General features: G+C 40.0%; 2 protein-coding genes across 14 annotated transcripts in view; both read right to left on the bottom strand.

The window, feature by feature from the left end:
* The window catches only part of LOC118237415 (POZ-, AT hook-, and zinc finger-containing protein 1-like), a 64,857-nt gene extending 51,812 nt beyond the window's left edge, over positions 1-13,045 (bottom strand). For 2 of the 6 annotated variants that reach the window (XM_035436100.1, XM_035436101.1), the window contains exon 1: positions 6,992-8,601. In XM_035436100.1, the coding sequence (XP_035291991.1) occupies positions 6,992-8,259 (1,268 nt within the window). In that variant the 5' untranslated portion in view covers positions 8,260-8,601. Of the gene's footprint in view, positions 1-6,991; positions 8,602-8,948; positions 9,338-13,027 lie in introns of those variants that run through there. The other 4 variants (XM_035436097.1, XM_035436096.1, XM_035436098.1 and 1 more) reach the window with 4 other exon arrangements.
* Positions 13,046-22,617: 9,572 nt separating this feature from the next.
* The window catches only part of eif4enif1 (eukaryotic translation initiation factor 4E nuclear import factor 1), a 79,354-nt gene continuing 77,053 nt past the window's right edge, over positions 22,618-24,918 (bottom strand). For all 8 annotated transcript variants that reach the window (XM_035379183.1, XM_035379182.1, XM_035379181.1 and 5 more), the window contains one exon: positions 22,618-23,911. In XM_035379183.1, the coding sequence (XP_035235074.1) occupies positions 23,706-23,911 (206 nt within the window). In that variant the 3' untranslated portion in view covers positions 22,618-23,705. The remainder of the gene's footprint in view (positions 23,912-24,918) is intronic.

A 24,918-nucleotide genomic window follows, 5' to 3' on the forward strand; every position in this document is an offset into this window, starting at 1 on the left:
CAATTGTACATCGCCCTATGGCGCTACCAGTCACAGTCAACACTGGCACAGTCTGTCTGGGATCAGAGACGGTGAGGCTCGTCCTTGCACCACAGCATGGAAGGAGTATTTTTAACACAGCAAGGGGCTACTCCCTGCGTTAAGCCCGCTTCATACCTTCCGTGTCCGCGTGGGCCCGCTTTGGTCCGCTTGACGTAAATGTCGTCATCCGCCCATGTCCGCAAGGGTCCGTGCAGACCCCTACACGGACGTCCGCACGGACCCCTATGCGGACGTCCGTGCGCAGCCCAAAATCTGTGACTGTGCGGACTGTACACATAGCATGCACGCCAACTGCTCATGCTCCAGATAACAAAATGGATGCTTGTTTTGAAGAGATTTGTGCAAGGAAATCCGCCGTTACCCACATTTATATAATTTGTCTTTGAAAGAATACAAAGACAGTCAAATGGCGTTGAACTCCTGGCGAGAAATCGCGCAAACGCTTGGGAGAGATGAAAATAGGCTACTATTTTTTTTCCTAATGTGCATGCTGCTGCTTCTTTTTCTTCTTGATTTTAATGGCAGTTGGAAAACAACGTTATGGTGCATTACCGCCACCAACTGGAACGGAGTGTGGATTGGGAAATGTGCATGCGTGGAACGCTAGGCCGACGCGGACCCTCAATTGTAGTATAAATGGAACCACGTGCGCGGAACGCGGAAAGTATGTCCGAGCCTTTATAGAATACTTTACAGTTTTACATGGCCCTATCAAAAACAATCCCAAACACTACTTGCTGTTGTTTTCTTATTGTTGTTGTTTTCTTGTGTTATTCTTTTCAAATAATTCTCAGTCCAATTGTGACATTTTGCAATGAATGCACAGAAACCACACTGATTTGAAGAGTGTTTTAATTTAATAGTTCTCTCTGTTTAGAGGAGTATGAGATATTAGAAATGCAGTGCAAACGGAATTCCAGTGGCAGTACTTTCATCTACTTGGGGGCGTGCGCTTAACCTTAATGTGTGCTAACCTTGCCTGTGAATTAAAATTTTTAGTTCATGCAAGGTATAGGGCTGTGCCGACAATTGTATAATCGGAATAATTACATGAACTGGGGACAATGAACTTCTATGATTGTTTCCATAAACTGTCTCAGTTTCCTTTTATTTTACCTTTTTATTCTCTCAAAGTTTCAAATAAATCCACATGTATCCGACCTCCATTGGTTTGCTACTTTAATAGTTAAAACTAAGCTGCAGCAAGACATTAAACGTTATTAATGAGTGTGTGCACAATTCACACTCTTTGAAATGTAGGCCTACTGATACCAAATAGCCTAGCATTAAGCTTAAAACAGCAATAAACATAGTGAAATAATGATTGCAAAAAAATGCATCTCATTGCAAAAGCCCCACCTGACTTCATCCATTGGGGCACATTTGATGCTCAAGAACAGAGAAAAGCCCAAAAATCGAGAGGAAGTGATTTGCTGCATTTATCTGAAAAAGCAAGCAGTCAAAGACGCTAACAAATTTAAGAAACCACCTGAGAATCAACCATCTGACCCAAATTTGCACAACTTTGAGCAAAGTCCTGCATCCTTAAGTACCTTTAACATGTATTTAATAGTTATCCATTTAATAATTATTGTTTCCATCCTAAACAGTATAAGTTTAATTTTTTCATGCTCAAAAAGTCTCAGTATACTTACAACAATTTAAAAAACTTCAACATTATTTTTAAGTAATGTAATAATGTGATTAAATGTGTAACTAAAAGGTAATGAAAGTGTCAACAAGAGGAAAATATTTTAGGTTCACTCCAGGTAGCATGAACCAAGGTGCTCTTGAAAGCAGGGTACTAAGAGCTGCAGGAGGAATAGCAGAAAAACGACAAATACATAAATAAATGTATATCTTTTTTCGGCTAATCCTCCTGCAACTCGTTAATGAAAGTGTGCTGGAAATAATTTTTGTCATGTTATTTTTCACGCCTAAACACATGTAAAAAATAATTCAGAGGCCATGTAAATGTGACTATAATTTTATTTAAAGGTAACAGTGTCTCAAAAAAATTACAGTATAAATTACTGAAAATTATTGGAAGTGATCATTTGAATTGGCCATACCTAAATAAATGGCTATAAGTCCAACAAGTTATTTTTCTGAAATCTTCTTGTATTATTTAAGCTAATTTCATGAATAGAAATGAGGATTTGACCAACAAATCACATTGCTAAAATACTGTGAAACCATTTGTTGGAATTTACTTAAAATATTAAGAACAGACCAGGTGGACCATTTGACTTAAGAACTCAAACAAAATTAGTCATTAGTCATTCCAAATCAAGATTATTCGTCCTGAAGAACAACTTAAGAAAAACACGAAGACATCTGCTGCTGTTTTAGTTAACGCAGCCTATTTTCCTCACAGTTCAATGCAGTGCAGCAAGACCCAGAGTGATACTGCTAAATAGATGTTGTTAGTTGTTGAAAATGTTTAAGTGTTACAGTAGTAAAGTGTGCTTAGCAGTAGCTCTAGTGTAAATAGTTTTTTGGGTGAATTCATACCATGTGAGAGTTTGCTGTGTGGGAAGGACCCCCTTGCATTGTGCTCAATAAAAACACTGCTCTCACTGCTAAGAGAGTTTTCTGGATTGAGTTGACTGAAATTAAGCATTTTGGCACCTCATGTATAGAAACTGATTCAACTTAATTTATTGACCACAGATGTAGCCTGTACCTCAATTTGAGCTCATTCGCATGTGAGATTTGGTTTATTTTACAAAGAAAATGAGTTTACCTAACTCAGTTATATGGGTACTACTAGTAACCTGTTTAACTGAGTTTAATCTCATGTTTAAATTTACAACAACAAAAAAAGAAGTTTAGGCAACTTAATGTGTACAACTAGCAATCTGTAATTAATTCTGCTTGAGTTTACTTAAAATTATGTCACTGCATTCCACGGTTTCCGCCAGTGTACTGCAAGCCCGGCGGCCCGCCAGGCCTAAGCATCAGGGAATTTTTTTTTTTTTTTTTTTAAATGTATTTTTAAACCACAGTTACAAAGGGCCAGCTCAGTTGGAAAGCTCACCAGCGACATCTGTTGGTTAAAATGTGAACGCACTATAGGAAAACAGCAGGTCTGAGATCAGTGTTCTTTACCCTCATTGTGCGTAGAGTCACGTTCAACACTTGACGCTTCCAACTATCACAAGCTAACGTTACCTAGTAAGCCACCATTTCTTATTTAGTAGGCTAACTAACCTCGTTACAAACTGCGTTATCACTTCATCTCATCGATAAGTACATTATTTTTATATTAACTTAAGCAGTGTGTAGGTAACGTTAAACTAGTAGCATGAATGTAACGTTCGATATATTGTAACATTACATGACTTATTAATCGCCATCGAAATAACAACTTCACTTGTTTATTAATAACGTTAGCTTGATGACTTTGATGTGCATGACAACGTGGTCATTTAGCTAACTTAGCTAGCTAGCCAAACAGTCAGTAACACATTAGCTTATGTCCTCTCCTTCATGAGCACTGATCTGAAACGAGACTGGATAGTTTAATGCAACATGGTAGCGATCCTACTTTGCTTGCTTTTGACTGTGCTCATGAAGGAGAGGACACAATTATAAGCAAATGGAATGCACCTAGTGCCGATTTTTCCCTAGTCCTTAAAGTAAGGTGAACATATTTCTGAAATGAAAACTGGGAACATTTCCAGTTTGGTGGTCAATATATCATTAAAATATCCAATGTTATTATCTATGAAATAAAAAAGGGGGACAATTCCGGTTTCATGCATTTTGACCATGGTAACTGTTGTACTGTAATAAACTATGGTCTTGAAAAGACGTTTGTGGTGATGTTATGGATTCAGCTGACACTTGCTAGCTTCTGGCTGAGTTTTCCATGGCAGTTTTCTCTAAAACTAGGGTGAGCAAGTAGTTAGTAGAAGAAGAGTGATATGAAGCTGCTATAGCGAGCAGCCCCTCTGTTGGCCAAAACAAGCACAACGCGATTGAGACAACCGGTAGGCTCTGCAGCCCGGTCTTTCTTGCCACGTAAAACATTATTTCACTTTGCGGTCTGTTTTTAATGCACAGTTAAAAACGGGGACATTTCCGGGGACAGGCCACCAAAAACGGGGGCTGTCCCAGGAAAACGGGGACGTCTGGTCACCCTAAAGTGATCAGTTTGGATCTCTTGGTTGATCTAGCACAGCAGCCAATCAGGACTTGAAGTTTTTGTAGAGTGAAAAAACCTTGATATTATTTATTTTAATTAATTTAGTTGTTGAAATGTGCCCAGCATTCCAAGGCTGTAAGAATCAGTAGCCAGTCAGGACTTTTAAGTTTTTTGTAGAGTGCAAAAACTTTGATATTTATTTTTATTTCATTTCATTTCTTTTGTTGTTGTTGAAAACACAGCATTCCAAGACTGTACATTGTTGTCAGGTTCTTTGCAAGACCCTGCTACGCTGTAAATAGTTGTTGATTTTTTAAAAATGTGTGTTGAATAAATTACTTATTTATAACAACATTCACATTACGTAGTTATATTTTCAAATCTCCAGTCGGCTTTTCGCACTGACTTAATATAGGGCCCTATGGAATCTGTGTTATAGCTTTTTTAAATTCTCAATTCCGCGATTCCGTCCGTCATTCCGTTATCACAGAAACTATAGGGCCCTACCTTAATGCTACCATCAGTCTGTCGCTGGCCCGCGCCGGGCCCCCGTCAAAAAAGACAAGTGGCCGCCGGCCCCTGTCAAAAGATACTTGCCACCGGGCCTAACAACTTTTCTGGGGAAAACCCTGCATTCATCCATTGCATTCCAAGACCTGATTTTAATTGAACTCAAAAAGACTTTTATATTTTTTTAAAATTAAATTAAAAAATGAACATTTTTTCAGTGCACCCCAGCTACTGGGTCTTGCAGCAGCTTCTGGAAGTGGCTAATATAGCAGACAGCAAAAAGTGTAAAATGCTGATGGACAGTGTGACGAGGTATGTAGCGATTGAAATACTCCCGTTCTATACAGTAGGAAAAGCCAACATTTAAAGAAATGTGGCATATGTCCAACCATGTTATTTATATAAGCTTAGTCTATTTAAAGCATTGTCTATACCATAATCATTACTGTCCCGTGTGCAATTTATTTTGGTTTACAAAAAAAAAGTCAGGCACTTATGTTTTAAGTAGGTTCATTACAAATAAATAGATCTTCCTTAAAGCCGCATTTGTCAAAGAAGCAATAATAATTAGGCTTCCACGGTACTATTCGCAAAAGTTGTGTGAAAAATAATCATCAGCTAAAATTTCTGAATTGTCATTGCTCTAGCAAGGTAACACTTCCCAGTATCAAATTTAAGCGCATGCACAAATTGAGTATGTGCCTGAGGAGAAAATATGCCTAACAGAAGACTTGTCTAAAACAAATGAACAGGTGCATAAATCTAGCCTACTTAGTTTTAATCCGAACCCTTAAAACTACATCATGAAATTCCAAAATGAAAAACAGACTATCTTAAATGAATACTTAGGTATATACCAATTTCCCCTAATCCATATATTTGTAGAATAACAAGCGAATGTGTCCTATCCAAGTTGGCTGTGGTGCAGAGTGAACTGCAGGCTCTCCTTGACCCTTTACATTCAAACTCCAGCTTTATCTGTTAATAAAGTTTGGGGCCTGGAAAATTAAACAGTCTAATGTCAAGTGAAAACATTCATTTTCATATGAATTTGGTAATTCATAATAAAGATTATAAATATTTTGAATCCGATGGCAGTTATTTAGATTCAGGTTCACTTCAAAACAAGCGGTCACCACAAAACGGGTACCAGCTGAACTTAAGAAACATCCATGTTTAACATGTGCTTTCAGGAATATTACAGAAAACAACCCTTGTCAAAAGGAGCATTAAAGCCCCATATTTTTTTATATTTCATGTTTTCTCCAAACACTGGGGGGGGGGGGGTATTTCACAATACAAGATTTATATTCATCATTGTCCCAAACATAAAAATGTCACATTGTCCCTCTGCTACCTTTCTGGTAACAGAATGAGTTTTAATTGCTTGTATATTCATAATTGGCAAAAGAGATATCATTAAGAAAATTACAACCACATTGTCATTACATCTAAACCTCCCATGCATAAAAATGTTCATTACCCTTCCTCCAGAACTAAAATTAGCCGACATTAATGGTGACCATAATGACTATAAATGCTGCATTTTTTCAAGGGGGTTTCTCAAGGTTAACAGTTTGTAAGAAACAAAATGTGTGTATTTGCACATATTGTCAGGGATGATGCATGTATGTTCAACCATCATTAGTTTACTTTGCTGGAACGTTTCTCCAGAGACCAATTTTCATATTTTGGGCGGAAATACATATGGCACTCTTCATCCTCATTTTTCAGTTTGAATATGCTTATAAATTTTATAACTGTGCCATAGTCTGAGAATCGAACTTTTAGCTTCCTATTGACACCATATTTAATGCAGCACCATGAAGTTATACAACTATCTTAATTAAACCAATTTTAAAGCATAATAAATTGTATTCAATGAGTATTATGATTGGTTTCCTAGCATAATTAATCTGCACTTCAATGTCTCCAGCACTATGCATTAAATTGCAAGAAAACTATGCGTTAGTTCTAAACAATTATTTTGATGGCCGATATGTCATCTGCCAAATTACATGTTAATGGGGAGCTCTAGTTATCTAGTCAGGTAACATTTGTTTTATTAGTCTTGTACGTAGAGCTACATAGAGTTCTACGTATTATAGTTTTATATTATAGGCCTAAATGCTGAAGGAAAAAAAATTAATTGTATGACCATTATAATATAAATGTTAAATATATTCTATTCCAGTCTTGTTGTAAAGATTGTAAGCAACAACAGCATTGCTGTCAAACTTCTGCTGCATTGGCCAACCCTCTGGGTTAATACTGTTCACCAAAACTCACCTGGAGAAGCCCTTCCCGCAGCTTTGACAGACGTACGGTTTGCCCACGGAGCCATCGTGTGAACGCACATGGTACGACATTCTGTCCTTGCGCTTAAACCGCAGGCCACAAACAGGACAAGCATATGGCTTCTCACCGGAATGAGATAGCTTGTGTCTATTCAGGTGATACACGTCGCGAAATACCTTCCCGCAAATGTCACAACCAACATGACGTCTCGTCCTTTCTCTCTTGCGACTGGCATCCACACCACTATGCAGAGTCAAACCATTTTCCAGCAGTCCTGACTGGGCATGAGATGACGGAGTTGGGCCTCCCACACCAACCGAGCTGTCCCCGCTATTGTTGACTCCGCCGCTGTGCAGACCACTGGATGCGGCGTGCTGTGCTTCATGATTTCGCAAACGCACTGTTTCTGTAAATATCTTCCCACAAATTCCGCATGGGAAAATACCGAGGTCCTTAGGAACGCTATGGTTAAAAAGTAAAGGATCCATAGCTGGCACTTTCTTTGGTCGTCCTCTGCCTCTCTTGTTTCCCGACCCTGGAGTACCTCCTCCTTGAAATGGATTCCCGGTCTGCTCTGTTGGTGTCACAGGTAGCCTATCAACAGTATGCAGCACGGGCATTGCGGATTGGGAGCTGCCACTCGACAAAACTGGACCACTGGTATGACTACCATCAACATCGTGCGTCTGTCCATTACTACCATACACAGGACCGTTAGTTACAAGTCCAGCTCCGTTCGACATGTCCAACGGCAATGGATAACCCACTTCGTTGCCCCCAGCAGTACGGAACAAACTAAGGTCTCCTCGCGAGGGCGGAACCAGAATCTGTACGTTTGATTGCTTGATTACTTCCTGACAGATCTCGATGACCGAGCGCATCAAAAGAAACTTTGCCGCTGTCATCAGCTCGGGGAAGCATTCCAGTCGTACGACAATTTTTGAGGTATAAGCAAAGTCCAAAATATCTTTAAAAACTTTGGGGCTGATGGTGTGCATCTCCAGCTCCTTCGTCTCGCCGTCGCCTTCCGCCTGACAACTGAATACCGATTCAAAGTATTCACTACAAGCCGCTAGCACCGCCTTGTGAGCAGGGAAGCTCTCCTCTCCGACGCGTAAGATCACATCGCAAAACCTGCCTCCATCTTTTCTCTGGACGTTGAGGTTGTGTAGCATCTCAGCGCTGTGCTTGCTCACCTGGTAGGTGTAGGAAGAATTCCACGATTGTTCCGCTATCCTTTCCATCTCGTCTTCATTCATCAATGATGAGTTTCTATGAGAACAGGGTGAAATATTTTAAACAGAAAACTGTCACAAAACATTAATGATATATATTCAGCGACGACCACACTCGTCTCTTTTGCATCTAAAAATGTTTGCAGGAAAAATGGCAGCCCCCCAGCTTCCTGTGAACTTTGACCTTTGTTTCGAGAGAGGGGGTGTCGGTCTTGTATTTTTCCTCCTAGGGAATGCGAGTGGTGCATTTTTATCGTTTCACAAAGTGACACGTGCGGCTGCACAGTGGATAGCGAGTTCTAAGACTGGGCGAGGAAAGTTACCAATCTGTCGCTTTAAATGTATATGTATGTTCTATGATTTATCGTGTCTCCCTCTACTATTCGGATTCACATCCCAGTTTCTCCCATGGTGCCCCCTCCCCCAGCAGATCCCTTCCCCCAATGATATATAGACACATAAAGTGGAAGCCTGACAGAAAAAGGACTGCCTGGCGACCGAAAATCATTATACGCGTTTAGCCCTAAACGGACAAATATTTCCCAGCATGTAGCTAAATTATATTGTGTTGACAGCGGGGGGAGCCAGTCAGGGCTTTACGTTGCAAAGCAGTATTTTTTTTTTTTGTAATCCACACAAAATGGATGCATAGAGAAAAACAATGAATGTCACATTCCCACCCACCCCTACAATACAAAACACAGAGAACTCACATATCACTAAAGCCTATAGGCTAATATAGCGAACTGTGTCTATGCTCAATATTCAAAGTCGTTGACAAAAGGGTCGTTAATCCAGCTTTGCTTTTGATGTATACTTCGCATTTGGAAGGAACATTGATGTGTTTGCTCGTTTGTGCTGGCGGTGGGTGACAGTTTCCGGTCAAACACGATAATAAACAGGCTGTTCTAGTAATCCACTCCTTAGTTCTGCGACATGGACAGCAGCGCTGTGTAGTTTAAGAAACTGAGACGAAGCACGATTAAAATCTAATGCTTATATTAAATTAAGTCGTAAACCGCGAGCCAACATGCAGTCAGAACGCCATGGAATGTCACGTATTATATTTTCTGTCCACCCAATTTATCAGAACAGTGAAACAATAAAATAGTTCACTAACTTCCCGGGTTGAGGGACTTGCCTGTTGTTGACTGTACCACTCATGCAGGGGGTACAGTCCAGGGGATTTAGGGGATTTCCACCCATAAAACAACACGCTTTTTAAAGAAAGTAAATTATGGTTGACGAACTTAATTGTTCGTCAGCCATAATTTAAAAAATGGGTTAGTAAAAATCTAACGATATGAACAGACATTGCTATGTGGGCATTGTATGCTTTTTAAAAGCCAAGGAGTAATTTTTGGCAAAATGATGCATTATGACATGATGGTGTATTATTACTTGTATTTTACTGTAGTTGTTCATTGCTTTATTGAGCGTGCGACAGCCTCGATTTGTTTGGGTCTCGCGAGATGCTTAATGCAGAATGAGGGAGGAGCAGGGGACCAGGGATTGCCATTCTCTGTGAAGCTCGCAAACTCCAGTGGTTAACTGAGGTATTGCATTTTAAGCCTCTGGTGTCAAAAAGCATATTTCCCCATTGAAGTCTATTCAAAACTATGAATTTGACAAATTATACTATTATACTATTTTGGACAGTAGCCTACATTTAAATTCAAAATATATTCACATAGAATTAATTAAGGGACTTATGTTTTTCGGAGCCCCACAGAAGATAAGATTTTTTTATTCCAATTTTGTGTGTGTACATGCTTACACGAGCATACGGGCATGTGTCTGTAGAGTGTGGCTGAATCCAGGGCTGCGTCCCACAACATCATCTCCTACCTGGAAGTATGTTGAGGCAAGCAGGGGAGGAGTGGAGTGGATGAAAGGAGAGGAGGTGGTGCATCCCAATACTTGTATGTATCCTCCTTTCCTATGCTACCACCTCCTCCCCTCCATGCCCCAGAAACCAATTTTTTGTGTCCTGCCTCCCTCCAGTGTCTCAATATTGGAGGAAACCAGCAAAGCTGCTGGCCTCCAGCAGAGTATACATTGATGTATGCTACACTGAAGTCTTCACATTTTTATTTCACATCATCGTGCTCACACCCACAGGGATTGAAAGACCATTTCACAAAATCTGACACAATCCAAACTTTAGAAAGCGGAGATTGCAGAAAAATTACATTGTCCCCAATTATGAAAAATATTTTTCCAAATTGTACATGAATGTTAGATAAAAGAGCATGATTCTAAACACAAATGAGCAAGGCTGCTACTGTTATTTCAGTGTGTGAATATGCATGAATTAATTTATTGTTGCAGTGGGAAATAATTATGCCATCTCCGCTTTCTAAAGTTTGGATTGTGTCAGATTCTGTGAGATGCTCTTTCAATCCATGTGGGTGTGAGCATGATGATGTCACCTAGAAGAGAAAAGATGTCGGCGGTAGCATACATCAATGTATCCTTCACCAGAGGAGGCATGCTGCTTCTCTCATTTCCTCCAATATTGGGACACTGGAGGGAGGGAGGACACGAACAAAGATCAGTTTCTGGGGCACAGAGGAGAGGAGTTAGTACTGGAGTGGAGGAGGATACATTTTTTGAGTGGTCCATACAGTTCTGTTATCCATGCGCAATTCTTAAGCTATTCATCAGTTGTGGGCATTCCACTAACCAGAGTCATGTGTTCATATATTGACAAACCAGAGTCCAATGTTGACGTTCAATGAACCAAAAAACCAATAGGCTATAAATTTATTGAATCGTGTCAAGTAAAATAACACATTGATTCTTATTCTTTTATGTATTTCAGGTATAACTGGGTTTAAAATATGACTGTAAACCCCTTAGTTTGATATAAAAAGGCAGGAATTTCTCCATTATAGCCTATGGGAAAACTGAAAGTTCCCCATAGAGGCACTGGACACCAGTTTTTTTGGTTTTTGCTAATTCTGACTCCTCCTGCCTGTCCATATACGAATATGTCTCTATGTCTATGGGCGGCAGTGTAGTATAATGGGTAAGGAGTTAGTCTTATAACCTAGGTCACAGGTTCAATTCCGAGTTAAGACACTGCCGTTGTACCCTTGAGCAAGGTACTTAACCTACTTCAATATATCCAGCTGAATAAATGGATGCAATGTAAGTGCTATGTGAAATGTTTCTCTGGATAAGAGCATCTGCTAAAGGCCTGTAATGTATGTAATGTAATGTGCTCCCCATAGGTTTCTATTGGCGTTGCTGTCTGTACATATTATATAGATCATGTTCGGCTAGAGCCAATGTCCATTGGATCTGCATCCAACTGCGTTGGAATGTGTCGAAAACTCATAAATGGCAGAGAAATTGGAGCTGCATGAACAAAGGCGGAAATTACAACACAAGGTCAAGCAGGCACCAAGCTTGGAGCCTTCAACAGCTGTGCAGCAACTCTCGGGCACCTTCATCAATATCACAGCACCTTCAAACAAACCAACGACAGCATTGGTGAGAGAGAGAGGTGTTGGTCCTGACACACAGATCATTTCACAATATCGCCACCAATATCAGCGTATTGATAAATCAGCTTGTGATAATGCAATTGTATGTTATAGTTACAATATCGGTAATGTTACACTGAACAAATACAATCAACAATGAAATTGGCAATTCTAATTATTGGCTGTTTCTGTAATCCACCTGCTTTGAGATACATTAGGAAAAAAATGTACCTCTGTGTATAAAATCTGTTGACTGAACCAGAAGGTGTAGTATGAAAAATATTGTAATAAAAATGCCCTGCCCAAATATAGGTAACTTAAAAAATTTAATTCAATAACTTACTCAACTGTATTTGGAAATATACCATATTCTATACAAAGGTAAAGATTCAACTCTTCTGTAAGGAGTAGTTTCTTTTTGCTACATGTGGTTTAGGAGCATAATTCTAATTGTCAAAAAAGTGTCCTCTCCAGATCATTTGGCATGAGCATAATAGAAAATAAAGCAGGACCACCAAATGATACCTTATTCATTTATTTCAAAGTGTTTGGATGTCTTTTGATGGAAAAAACTGCTACCTCATCAATATTCCTCTTCACCATCCTGGCTCTCAGTAAGACACCTTATCAAGATCTCATTGTGTTGATAAGTGGTCATAGGAAATCTCCAGATGGGACAGTGCATAGCCTCTGTGCATAGTGCAAAGGACTCAGCATGTCACATTCCAGCAGATGGGATCACACACTAACAACCCAATGCCATAATAACATGAAGTGCAATAACAATGAAATAATATTAACTAACACAACCTGGCTACAGTGCTGTACATCCATCTAAAATAGTCGTAAGATTACTGATCTCCAGAACTAAAAGGATAAATAAATAATACCAGCAAAAATAAGCAGAGAACATGTTCAGAATATTTATTTCACACACTATGGTGAAATTCACAAAAGGAATAGACTGTAGGACTATCCCCCTCCATCGCCATTCAAACCACAATGACACTGGGTTCCTTCTGTCTTTTCCTTTTTGGTGTTTATTATCGAATAAGAAATGTCACAGTCTAATTCCGTGACGAGCCCGTAAGCCATGTTATTCGTTTTTATTAAAGACCGCACATAATGTGATTGTTTTTCTTGTATCAGATATCAGATGCTGGTGCCAGTTTGTAATGTTGCGTTTGTATGTGTTATTTCTACTGTTATGTGTCAAATGTCTAGCGCGTAAATGTTTTGGTTGAATAACACATATCTCTGCTATTTCCATTGATCGTTAAAACCATGTTAATCATACTCACTTCCGCGTCTCAGCTCCATGCACTGCCAAACGGAGCAAGAGAACAAACCAACCTAATGTAGACGGGGGTAGATGGCAGCTACCACTGCAGTCTCAGTTTACAGTGGGGAATTTTTGTATTTATTTATAATTTGCGTCTAGATCATTTCAAGTGCCTTTATTTTCTTTTCTTTGGTTATAGACAATTTATGTAATTGATTTCATATTTTCTGTATTGTTCATTTATTATAGTTTGGCTGTTTTAAGCTAATTGATTTAATTTATGGTGGTTCATGCCAGAGGAGGAGCTCCTTGTATGAAGCACTGAGTTCAGAGTTCCACCTATTGATGGGCAAAGCATTTCTTTTCAGTGTACTGAATCAGTAGAATCAGTTCACTAAAAAGATCCGCTCAAAAGATTTGTTCACCGAATCAGTGGCATCACTAGTGTTGGTGTGGATCGACCACACATATAATTGAAAATAAACTGCACACTTGACAGTGATGCTTGAATATTATCAGCGTTACCCTTACAAGAAATATATGCAGAATGATTGGTGACAGAAAGATATGTTCTGACAGCGAAGTGAGGATTAAGTAAAATATGTTTCATTTTCCGAACCCAGCAGTTTTAACCACAGCAGTTAACACCCTTGATGGATGTTTGGCACTCTAAATACCAAACACAAGTGCATCAACAGTTAAAACACCTCACTTATCCAACACCAACATGTAATATATATTAATTTGGTAATTATTATCAATGATATTAACTGTCATTGACCTGCCAAATTTGTTGATGGGCAGAGCAAACAGTCGGCTAAGCCTTTATAAAAATTTACAACTCACAACTAGATTAAGATAGAGATTTTTATTAAATTACAACAAATATTCACATCTAATCTAAAGACAAAGTACAACTACCTTAAAAAAAAAAACATATGTTGCAGACATGGACAAGTTCACAGTCATGCAAGAAAGGAATGAAAAAAAAAAAACCAAACCACAGCATGTGTGTCCCAAAGTAATCCATGAAGGTGTCAAAACTGAAATTCAAAAACCTTTGGTTTTGACACATCCATGGACGTGCAGGGTATTCCAAAATACCAGAGATAAAATGTAGAACGCCAGACCTAGATGCAGGACTCAGATGCCCACTCTTGACTAACAGTTACAAACTTATTCTTGCCAAGTTGCCCAAACTGACTGCTAACTAAAAGAAAGCTGAATCTTTTATCTAATCAAAGAGGGGAGGGGGGTGGACACCCCTTTTGCTCCTGACCTATGCATACTTAATGATCAGGGAGGTTCCAAGAAGTACTGATTTCTTCCTTCATATAATTATTGGTTCAGGTCAATCTACCATACAACACATATTAAGTTGAAGTTAAATGAACCCTCTCTCCTAGTTAGCATTATGTCGACATTACATATTAACAATTTTCAGATCTTTTTTTTGTGGGGGGGGGGGGGGGGGGTGGGGGGGGAGGGGTTGGGGGGAGCAGTTTAGGTTATTATGGGAATGTTTGTGAGCCACTATGTGGAGACTAGGGATGGAGGGAGATGCCACTATTTGTGTTTGTATTTGAATTCGAATAAAAAAACCGGAACTGGGCATAGCTCAAACTTGAAATCGGCACGGTTTAACCCAGAAGCTGTACAAAATGCCAAAAATCCCTGAGGCTTACCATTATAATCACTGACACTGCTACTGTCCAGATAAAGTATTAAAGTCATGGTTTTACAATGACATCAACAATCCAGTTTAACAACAGGTAATTTGCTTTTTAAAGCTGTATTTAACAAACAATGACCCATATATTACATAGCCATAACAGGCTTTTATAACACAGAGAAAAACAAACAGTCAAATGTCAAGTGTTTCAAACATAGACAAAATGTTTTATGAATCAAAAAATAATTATTCATTCTTACGCTGAATGGCTTAGTATGAACTGCATGAACCCCACCACCACCTCTACCTAAGCCTATCATTTCTGTACATACAGCGTCCACAATTATTCAACCCCAAAAAGGCTTTATCAACTTCATCAGATGATTGCAGTGAATTAACTGAACTGTATACTGGAGTAGACAGCGACATGTTCTTACCTGGGTAAAAGCACCTGTTGTCCATTGTTGGGGGGTTGTGAAGAAAATGGGACAAACTGCCTGTATTTCTTTACAGTGTATTTTTTTATATTTTAAAAACCCAGTTAGGTTAAGGCCAAATATTTACTAAAGTTCTGGAAGGAGGAGGATATAGAATTTACGGTGATGGATTAATTTTAATTATAAAGTCCCCAAAGCGTGATGGCATCACTCTGGCCTATTTAGTGTTAAAGGAAACTCTCACTTGCTGTCTTTCTGCACGTGTGCATGTGTCTAATTGAGAAACTTGCTGCTGACTTCTGAACGAATCTCATCAGAGAGATGGGAAAAAAAATCAGAATCCGAAAAATATTGACCAAATTCGGGATGAGAAAACATTCAGGGAGAACGCATCATTTGAGCGTTGCTGAATATGGTATTTGTATTTGGCACCATCCCTACTAGCCAATATCACCTCTAGTCAAACCTATCTGAGCAAAGAAAAAGGCAAGCTGCTAGCAGACACCCAGTCCAACATATGCAATGTATGTCTTGTCTTCCATCACCACCTCCCTGACATTCCTGACCCCCTGACTCCTAACATCCAACCCCGCCCCATCCTGCAGCAAGGGGTACTTGGAAAAATTGGAGCTGTGTCAACTAAAGCGGAAATGACAACACAAAGTCAAGCAGGCATCTTGCCAGCCTTAGAGTATGCACATGTTCAAGTCACTGAACTCAACTGGGATGGCAGGTATGCAGCATGCCTGAGACCTATACAGCACCGAGAGTTTGCCAGGGGAGAGTTTGCCAGATTTCAGGGTTCTTACAGAAATATCCACAATGATCACAGACTCTCAGCCCTTAAAACATTAACTTCTGTACCTTCTGACCTCATGTAAACAGACAGAATTCAAAAACAACTTCCACACAATAAAACCCCAAACTTAGGGGATTTTGCCATTTAGCTACATCAACCAATAAAAACAACAGATACACACGCAAAATCTATATACAAAAGATTAACTTTGTGGCCACTGTGGCTAGTTCACAGCAGACTCACTGGTAAGGAATATGACTATGGGATCTTTGGACACCTGAGGGGCCAGGCTTAAAATCCTACCTCAGGCTTTGGCAAATCTCTAACTCGGTACGCAAGCTGGTTTGCTAACTAGTAATTTCCTAAAACTTTAAAAACTATTTGTGGCAGGGCTCAGTTTGCAAAAGGAATTCAGAGCAATTAGAGGACCATGGCTACTGGTTAAGTAGGCACACACACCTGGATTGTGTTATGAATCAGTTCAGGATTTAAAACTGTGCTTCATTCCACAGTAGGCGTCTGAGACCAGGGATACCACACCGCTCCAAGAGACAGAACATGTCACAAGCCAAAGTTGGCTGAAAAGTGAGTTTTGGTAAAATGTATTGTTTATTTTGCCTTTGTTATTTTTACCCAGACCCCATTAGGGTGATGGGAGAAGGTTTTTGCATTTGTTTATTTTTGGGTTGTAACACTCTCTCTCTCCCCATTTGTAAATAAACCTCGGACTCATCCGGAATTTTCTGAATCTCCCTGTGTCCAGCTCTTCTGTTCCTATCAGGGTGGTCATGGCGTGTGACATATTTGGTGCTGAAACTCAGGACACAGGAGTCTCTGAGGATGGAAAGCTCTCCACTAGTGCAGATGATGAAGCAACCAGCACAAATGCAGGAGTAGCAACGCCAAGCTCTCTGCAGCTGGCAGAAACATCAGCAACAAGCGATAAAAGCTATGTCTGCATCACCAGCTGCGGATCGAGCGGTCCTAACAGTGCTGCTGAAAAAGTGAACAGCCAGTCTCATCCCGAGCCCCCTCCTGGCAAACCTAAAACTACAAAAGATGGGACCGGAGGACGACCCGGGGGCAATTATCAAACTGTTTGAGCAGACATCTACGGTTTGTAACTGGCCGGTAGAGGGGTAGGTGCTGCACGTCCTACTCTTGAACTTGAGGGAGCTACAAATGGTTGCCCACAACTTACCGGGCATTGCCCTGGCCAACTGCCCAACCCTTTGGGCCACCATCTGGGAACCGGCGGGACTGAAGCCAGAAGGCTACCAGAAGAAGCCGCGCAAACTTTTGTTTGCTGCAGTTGGTTGGCCGTTCGCTTATGCTCAGCAGCTCCTCAACTCCTGCCAAAGCTGGCTGCAAGCGGAATGTCTGACTTCTGAAGAGACTGTGGAGCAGGTGGCACTGGAGCAGTTAATAATGGGGCTCCTGAAAGGGACCTCTGACTAGCTACGGTGCCACCAACCAACCACTGTAGTGCAGCCATCCAGCTGGCGGAGAACCATCTGTCGGAGAGGATGCAGGGAGGAAACATCCGCGTAGGAAAAAAAAATCGTAGGCATAGATGTGGAAATGTTTCCCGTGATCAAAAAAATAACATCAAATGCATTTTTCTGAATTGTAAACGAAAAAGTTATGTTCACAAATGTAAAACATTAAATTGCAATTGTTTTTTCTCACTCATGTACGATTTCATTTTTTACGATTACGATTCCATTTTTCTTGCGCTTGGGGTTTTGGCATGATTTTGACGTGGAAACGGGGTGAAGGGAAGGGGGCGACTTTATTGGTCACTCGGACAAATGCATCATTGGTATGCGCCGTGTTTACCTCCCCTGACTGAAGGCATGCACATCATCATTTACGCCGGAACATGGTGGAGCAACGACAACCTTCTCAGGTATTTAGCTAGCTATTAAACTTGTCATTGTGGATAATGAAGTACCAAGTGATGGATTGCTGGTTAAGTTACTAAACTATTTACTAAACTGTAAACAGCTAGCTCTAGCCTATCATAACTTTATCTTCATTATTAGGTAAGTAGGTAGCTAGCTGATTCACGGTTTCAGATGTACTGGGCAGACGGCAGGCAGTGTGTATGTCGTCGGGTAGGGGAGCGGTTTGCTGATGTCAACGTTGTGAACAGTGGCCCACGGTGGTGGTGGGGTGTTGGTATGGGCAGGCATATCCTATGGGCAGAGAACTCAAGTGAATTTTATCCATGGCAACTTGAATGCAGAGAGATATTGTGATGAGATCCTGAGGCCCATTGCTGTGCCATTCATCCACCACCATCATCTCATGTTTCAGCATGACAATGCACAGCCCCATGTTGCAAGGATCTGTACACAATTCCTTAAAGCTGAAAATGTCACAGTTCTTCCATGGCCTGCGTACTCACGAGACATGTCACCCATTGAGCATGTTTGGGATACTCTGGACCGGCGCGTACGACAGCGTGTTCCAGTTCCCACCAATATCCAACAACTTCCTACAGAAATTGAAGTGGGACAATATTCCACAGGCTACAATCAACAATTTGATCAATTCAATGCGAAGCAGATGTGTTGCGTTGCATGAGGCAAATTGTGGTCGCACAAGATACTGATCGATATTGTTCATTTCATGGTATCTTTTTTTTTTTTGGGAATCTGTGACTAACAAATCTGTATCCCCAATCACATGAAATCAATAGATAATTGCTCAATAAATCTATTTCAGTTGACTGATTTACATTTATTACCTTTTGAACACAATAAATTCTTCAAAATTGATAAGTGCTGCATTTATATTTTTGTTCAGTGTAGTTTTCTCTTTATATGCTTCCACCGGGACGTGAAATTCACCAGTTTAGCTCCATCACCTTCAATTGTTATGCAGATGACACACAGCTGCATTCATCAAGTGAAGCCAAACTTAACATGGCTCTTCTATAGGTCTGTTTGCAATCAAGAACTGGATGTCTCTTAACTTCCTCAATGATGGAGATTTTGGTTATTGGCCCTGAGAACCTGAACCATTTTATCTACAAGTAGCCGCGTTTCCACCGCAGGAACTATACCCCGGGACTAGGAACCTTTTGAGGAACTCAGTGCGTTTCCACCGCAGGAACTAGGGTCTAAATTTAGTTCTGGGGGCTTTGTTTTACCCCCCAAAAGGTTCCTGCTCGGGGGGTAGTACTTTCCGAAAGTACAGGAAACTTTTGGGTGGAGCTTGCAGCGCTGAACATTTCTGATTGGTCGAGTACTCGTAGCATTTGTGTTGTATTTAGCCGCGTTTCCACCGCAGGAACTATACCCCGGAACTAGGAACCTTTTGAGGAACTCAGTGCGTTTCCACCGCAGGAACTAGGGTCTAAATTTAGTTCCTGGGGCTTTATTTTACCCCCCAAAAGGTTCCTGCTCGGGGGGTAGTACTTTCCGAAAGTACAGGAACCTTTTGGGTGGAGCTTGCAGCGCTGAACATTTCTGATTGGTCGAGTACTCGCAGCATTTGTGTTGTATTTATTTTCCGCCATTACCCGCCATGTTTGAAAATATGCAGCGACAAACCAATTTATTTTCATAATAACTTCAAATCAAACTTGTATGTTATGCGGCGCAGTAGCCTACTTTTGGTTATAGCCTGCCAACGTCTTGGAATTATAACGTGTGCTCTTCTGCTCTTTTCTTGCTTTAGTGTTCATTTTATAAAATGCTAAGCATTCGTGCTGGGACAGCATATTACGTAGCCTACTAAAACATTCAAACGGATTAATTCGGTTGCTGAATATTTTCTTCCGGATTTTCTTTGTTAGCCCGTTGTAATTGACTCAAAACGTTTGATATAGATGTGAGGTATGCGGTAGTTCTGCGTAATTAACATTGGTGATACAGTACAAGCAAACTGGAAATTACCTTCCGCACTTTTTGTCCGGGTAAAATAACAGGTTAATTCTAGTAATCTTCCCTTTAGCTTTTTCAGAATGCCGTAATTTTACTCAATTTTACTGCCATTTTTCAATTCCACGAAAAGACCAGGAAGACTATGGACTAATTTATGGTGCATGGTTCGCATCTGGAGGGCACACTTCGCTGCTCGGCTAGCAGTAACTTCGAAGGAAAGCAAACGGTGGCTGTACCACTACTAATTTACATTTTCACGCAAGTCCGAGTTTTCGTTCTATTCTTGTCATTTTTCGATTAGCCTATATGGAATTGACGACGAGAAAGTAATCAAACAGCAAATTGTTTACGTGTGCATGTTTCCTGCTGTTGTTGCCAGTTATACATATAAATGTGAATGCATTCTGTCGCTTTGGATGTCAAGACATGAAAGCGAATGTTCGCATAAAAACATAATGTGTTTGAGAGGATATATGAAAATCAATAAATACAAAAGTAACCATATATAGTCATTGTTGGTAACCCGTTGTATATAAGTGGAATAAACCCCTCCGGGCTGTCCCGGTTATTAGAAAATAATGTAGGCTACTTCGGTGGTAGTATGGGGTTACAGAAGAAATCATATGACAGATGGACCGACGACAACGTCAGTGGGCTAATTTGCCTAATCTTCGCGGTACTTTAGACCCCGGTGGAAACGCAGACAACCATTGGCTGAAGGAACATTTTGGTGGAAACGCGGCTGTACATTGGTCCACTGTTGGCTTATATAAAACCCTCCTCTAAAAACCTTAGTGACATTTTTTATCCTCATCTGAAGTTTGACATCAGTCTTAAAAACCTTGTGAAATTTTGCTTTTTCCAACTAAGAAACATTGCTAAAATCAAATATGTTCTCTCAAGGAAAGCTACAGAGCAAATGATGTATTCTTTTATACTATCACGTCTCAATTATTGGAATTAATTTTCCTGCCTTAGTGTCTCTGTGATATCAAGACACTGGTTAGTTCAAAATGCTGCTGCAAAGGCTCCAGACTAGAGGCTGTTGCAGATCTGATCTCCCCAGTATTAGAGTAATTGCACTGGCTGGTCGCATAATATTTCATAATTACTTACACCATACATCCCCGCTAGGACACTTAGACCCTCAAGCAAAGGTTTGTTAGTGGTTTCCCAACTCCAGATGCATTACAAAGGGTGATCATGCATTTTCCACTTGCACCAACCCTCTGGAACATCCTCCCATTATCCATTGGATCCACGAAGTCATGTGTTTCAGTTGTTTCAAAAAACCTCTGAAAACTCGCCCATTTAAATTGGTTCTTGTAATGTACAGTCTTCTCCATTTGCTTTTTTCTTCATTGTCTTTATTATGGTTTTATCCTCTCTGAAATATTAATATTTTAATTGTTCATTGTTAAAAGATGCTTTTTATGTGAAGCACTTTCGTTTGAATGAGCTATACAAAGTTACAAATAAAGATTTTGAATTATTACAGAAAGGGTTATTCCTGGAAGCACCTGTGTACAGACATAAAAGCATATGAGGAAAAGAATGGCATTGTTGGGTCCGGTCTTCCTCAAAGGTGGCCATAGCAGAACTTTATGGGGGCAGGAAAGTATCCTCTGGAGGCAGCTTGGTTTGACAGTGTTGGCACACAAATAGGTGCCAAGATATTATTGAAAATGGGTGTACAGCTTATTGCCTTTTCAACAATCTAAGGCTTACATTTATTTATTCTCCCATAAACACAAAGCCAAAATCACAATAATGCTGTAACAAGCTCAGTTCAATGAGTCAGATACGCAAGCACTTTGTAGTTTTTGTTCTCTCTGAGGAAGATTGAAAGGTGTAATTAAATTTTATGCTCAGAAGAGCAGTGTGTGAACCATGTGAACAGTATGAATAGGACTTTCTTGCATCACTAATAAGTAGGCCTGTACAAACTGATGGAAACATACGTTTAACACTTACAATAAGGAAGTGGAGAGAATTTGCTCAGCTATCCTAGCCTTGTCAGTTAATGAACCTGATGTTAGTCACAAATCAAAGCGCACACTTCTGAAATAGACTAGCACACTTATGGGCATAAATTACTGCCAGCAGAAATAGAATTTGAATTGCAGAACTTGAATTTGAATGTCATTACTTGAATTTGAATGTCATTACTTGAAATTGAATGTCAAGGGTTGAAACTGAATTTGGTTTTCACTGCATTCACTTTTAATTAAAAAATATATATTTTTTCAAAAATTCTAAAACACCAAATTCAATTTTTGTAATTCTATTTAATTTTTCTGTAACATGCATCCAGGTACTCTGAAAACCCAGACGAGCAAAGACTCAGGGAAACAGCAAACGGCAGTCAGCACCTTAAGTCAAAGTTACACAATTCAAAGTCAATTTCTGCTGGTAATAACATCTGCAAATACACACTTATTATAATTACAATCCATGTACGAGTAATGTGAAAAACTATTATTAGCAAAGCTAAGATAGCACAATATAGTTATACCAGTCATATAGCCGAACAGGCTGAATAGCAGGTTTCTCCCCCTTCTCACAGTTCACACAGGTTTAATGGGCAGGCAGGGGGGCCTCCTGCAAATTTGATAGATCTAGCCAGTCATATCCCACCACTCTGGTAGTCCTTTGAAAAATGAAAGGGAACAACATACAGATTGAACTAGGTGTGATTACCTTTCCCCTAAAGTCCCTTAAAAGGCAGAGGTACATCGATCATGTTTGGGATGTAGTGATTTGGTATTTGTATCCTTGGGTTCAAGAATCCTGGCAAGAAAGCCACCAAAAAATTTTATGAGTGATTTTTATTGAACATTTTTTTTTATTTATCAATTCTATTTGTGCCTTTTTATGCTATAGCACATAGTATATACTTTAAACAAATTTAATCTACCACCCCCAAAAAAATTGATGTGATCTAGAGCAGCACTTCTCTTCCAGTGACTGTGGGGAGCAGGGAGGGAAGGAAAAAACAGCCACAGAGAAAGGCACAACCACATCACTGCTCAGAGTACAAAAAAAAAAATTTCAGTACAAACTGCTTCTGAAAAGGTAAGGGCTATATGGAGATCCTCATCCTGTCCACTCAACCTCTCAAATCAGTCACAGGCTGGAGGTGGTCCTATCATAACAGGCTGGAATCGCCAAAGAGTCGCCTTCTAAGAAAGACATTTGATGGGGATGGACAGAAGCGAAAGGATAACACCTTATGTTGGGGGAACAGGCTGCAAGTTAAATAAAAAATTCTCACAGGACATTTCCGCTCTCCAATGAATCACTAAGTCAATGACGAGCACCATCTTGCTCAGAGCAGCAAATCAAATCCATCAGGAGCAAAAATATAGCTAAGCATGACAGGACTGAACCAAGTCTCCACTCTTACTTGGCTGTTCTACTCCATTGTCCCAAGTAGTACTCCATCTTAACAGCAGGATGGCATTTCCAACAGAGGAAAAAAATAAGCATTTCTATGTACAAGATGAAAGAAAAAAAAAACCCACAGTCTGTACAAATTGGGCTCATACATCATTTTCTTCATATTACAAAAACCCACCCACACACACTTCCAATACAAAACTATGCAACCCCAAAGGGGTAAAAGAAATGTATATTTAAAAAAAGGCTTCCAAGCACTTGTCTTTCCTTTTTTTCTTCTAAATTTTGTAGACCAATCCAAACTACCTGCCAACAACTCCTCCGGGTATAAGACGAAGAACGGAAACAGACAAAGTGCTCCACAATCTGTACATCTGTTATACAAAACAAAATTCACTTTGTTGCACCGAAAGAAAAAGAAAAAAAAAAAAAAAAAAAAAAAAAAAAACCAAAGAAAAAAAAGCAGCCTGTGTCCTGCTTTGCATCATGTCGGTGCCTCATTGACGGAACTCAAGTTCATCCACACTGATAACCTTGGCTGGCATGGAGGGTAGGGGCTGCTGCAAGACATCTGAGCCAAACCACTTTGATAGGCCCATTGGGGGGCTTCCACCGCGCCTCTGAGGGTGGCCTGTCCGGTGGGGGCCGTGGCTCTGTGACAGTGTGCTGGCCAAGTGAGAGCCAGGGACAGATGTCTGTGCCACTGGAGAATACAAAGGATGTGTCAGTAACGGAGCGGTGTGATCAGATTACAGGAAATATGACTTTGTATTGACAAAAAACGAATACAAATATCAACCTGTGTTGTTGCCTGGGAAACTTGATGCGATAAGAGTGTTAATGCAGTGTTCTATCAATTAACTGTATACATACTTGTTTGTGTTCCATGTTGCTGTCAGTTCCACTGAACTGTGGTCAGCCCCTTTACCCATCCCTGCTGAGTGAAGTGCAAGTAGTTTCTGATATAATATTTTTACGTAATAACGTATGTAAGGTCAACCTGACATCACATTGTGTCAGTATGGTTGAACGTAGTCGTAAAATTTCTTCTTACAGTGGATTCTTACAATCCCTGACTCTGGAAACGTGACTACAAGCGAATCGATCCGTTACCCCTCACAGGACAATGCTGGAAGGTTTGATCCAAATGCAGTGACACCATATAGCCTTTTTGTTTTTTTTTTTACAAAATGGTATTAATCAATATAATTGTGCCGCCATTTTCGACACTTGCGAGTCAGGCACTCCTCACGGTAAGAAATTAGGACAGTGCTTCCGGCAATGCTTGTGTCTAAAGTGCTGTGACGGAAACAGCGATAGATTTCGCTTACATTTACCTCTGTCCAGAATGTAAACTAGCCAGGCATTATTCATGGTAAGACATGTTTTTTTTTTTTTTTTTTTTTACAACATGAGAATGGCTTAAACAAGAAGAAACTCCAACATGGGGGACGGACAACCAAGTATGAAATGTTTTCTCCTATGTTCATGATGTGCTAATAATTTTCTCCTATGATCATGATGTGCTAATATTTTGTAAGGGTTAGAGGATGTTAACAATGGTAAACCTGCAAAGTAATGCCAAGTGTGTCCTCTTTTTCCTCCAATAGCAATGCTTCAAAAAAATTCTAGGGGAAACAATATTTCAGGAATGCACTTTCAGTTTAAAGAATGCATTTTAAGTCAGGTGAATGTGAAAAAAAGTTTAAC

This window comes from Anguilla anguilla, chromosome 10 (assembly GCF_013347855.1).
Source record: "Anguilla anguilla isolate fAngAng1 chromosome 10, fAngAng1.pri, whole genome shotgun sequence".
NCBI classification, from domain to species: domain Eukaryota; kingdom Metazoa; phylum Chordata; class Actinopteri; order Anguilliformes; family Anguillidae; genus Anguilla; species Anguilla anguilla.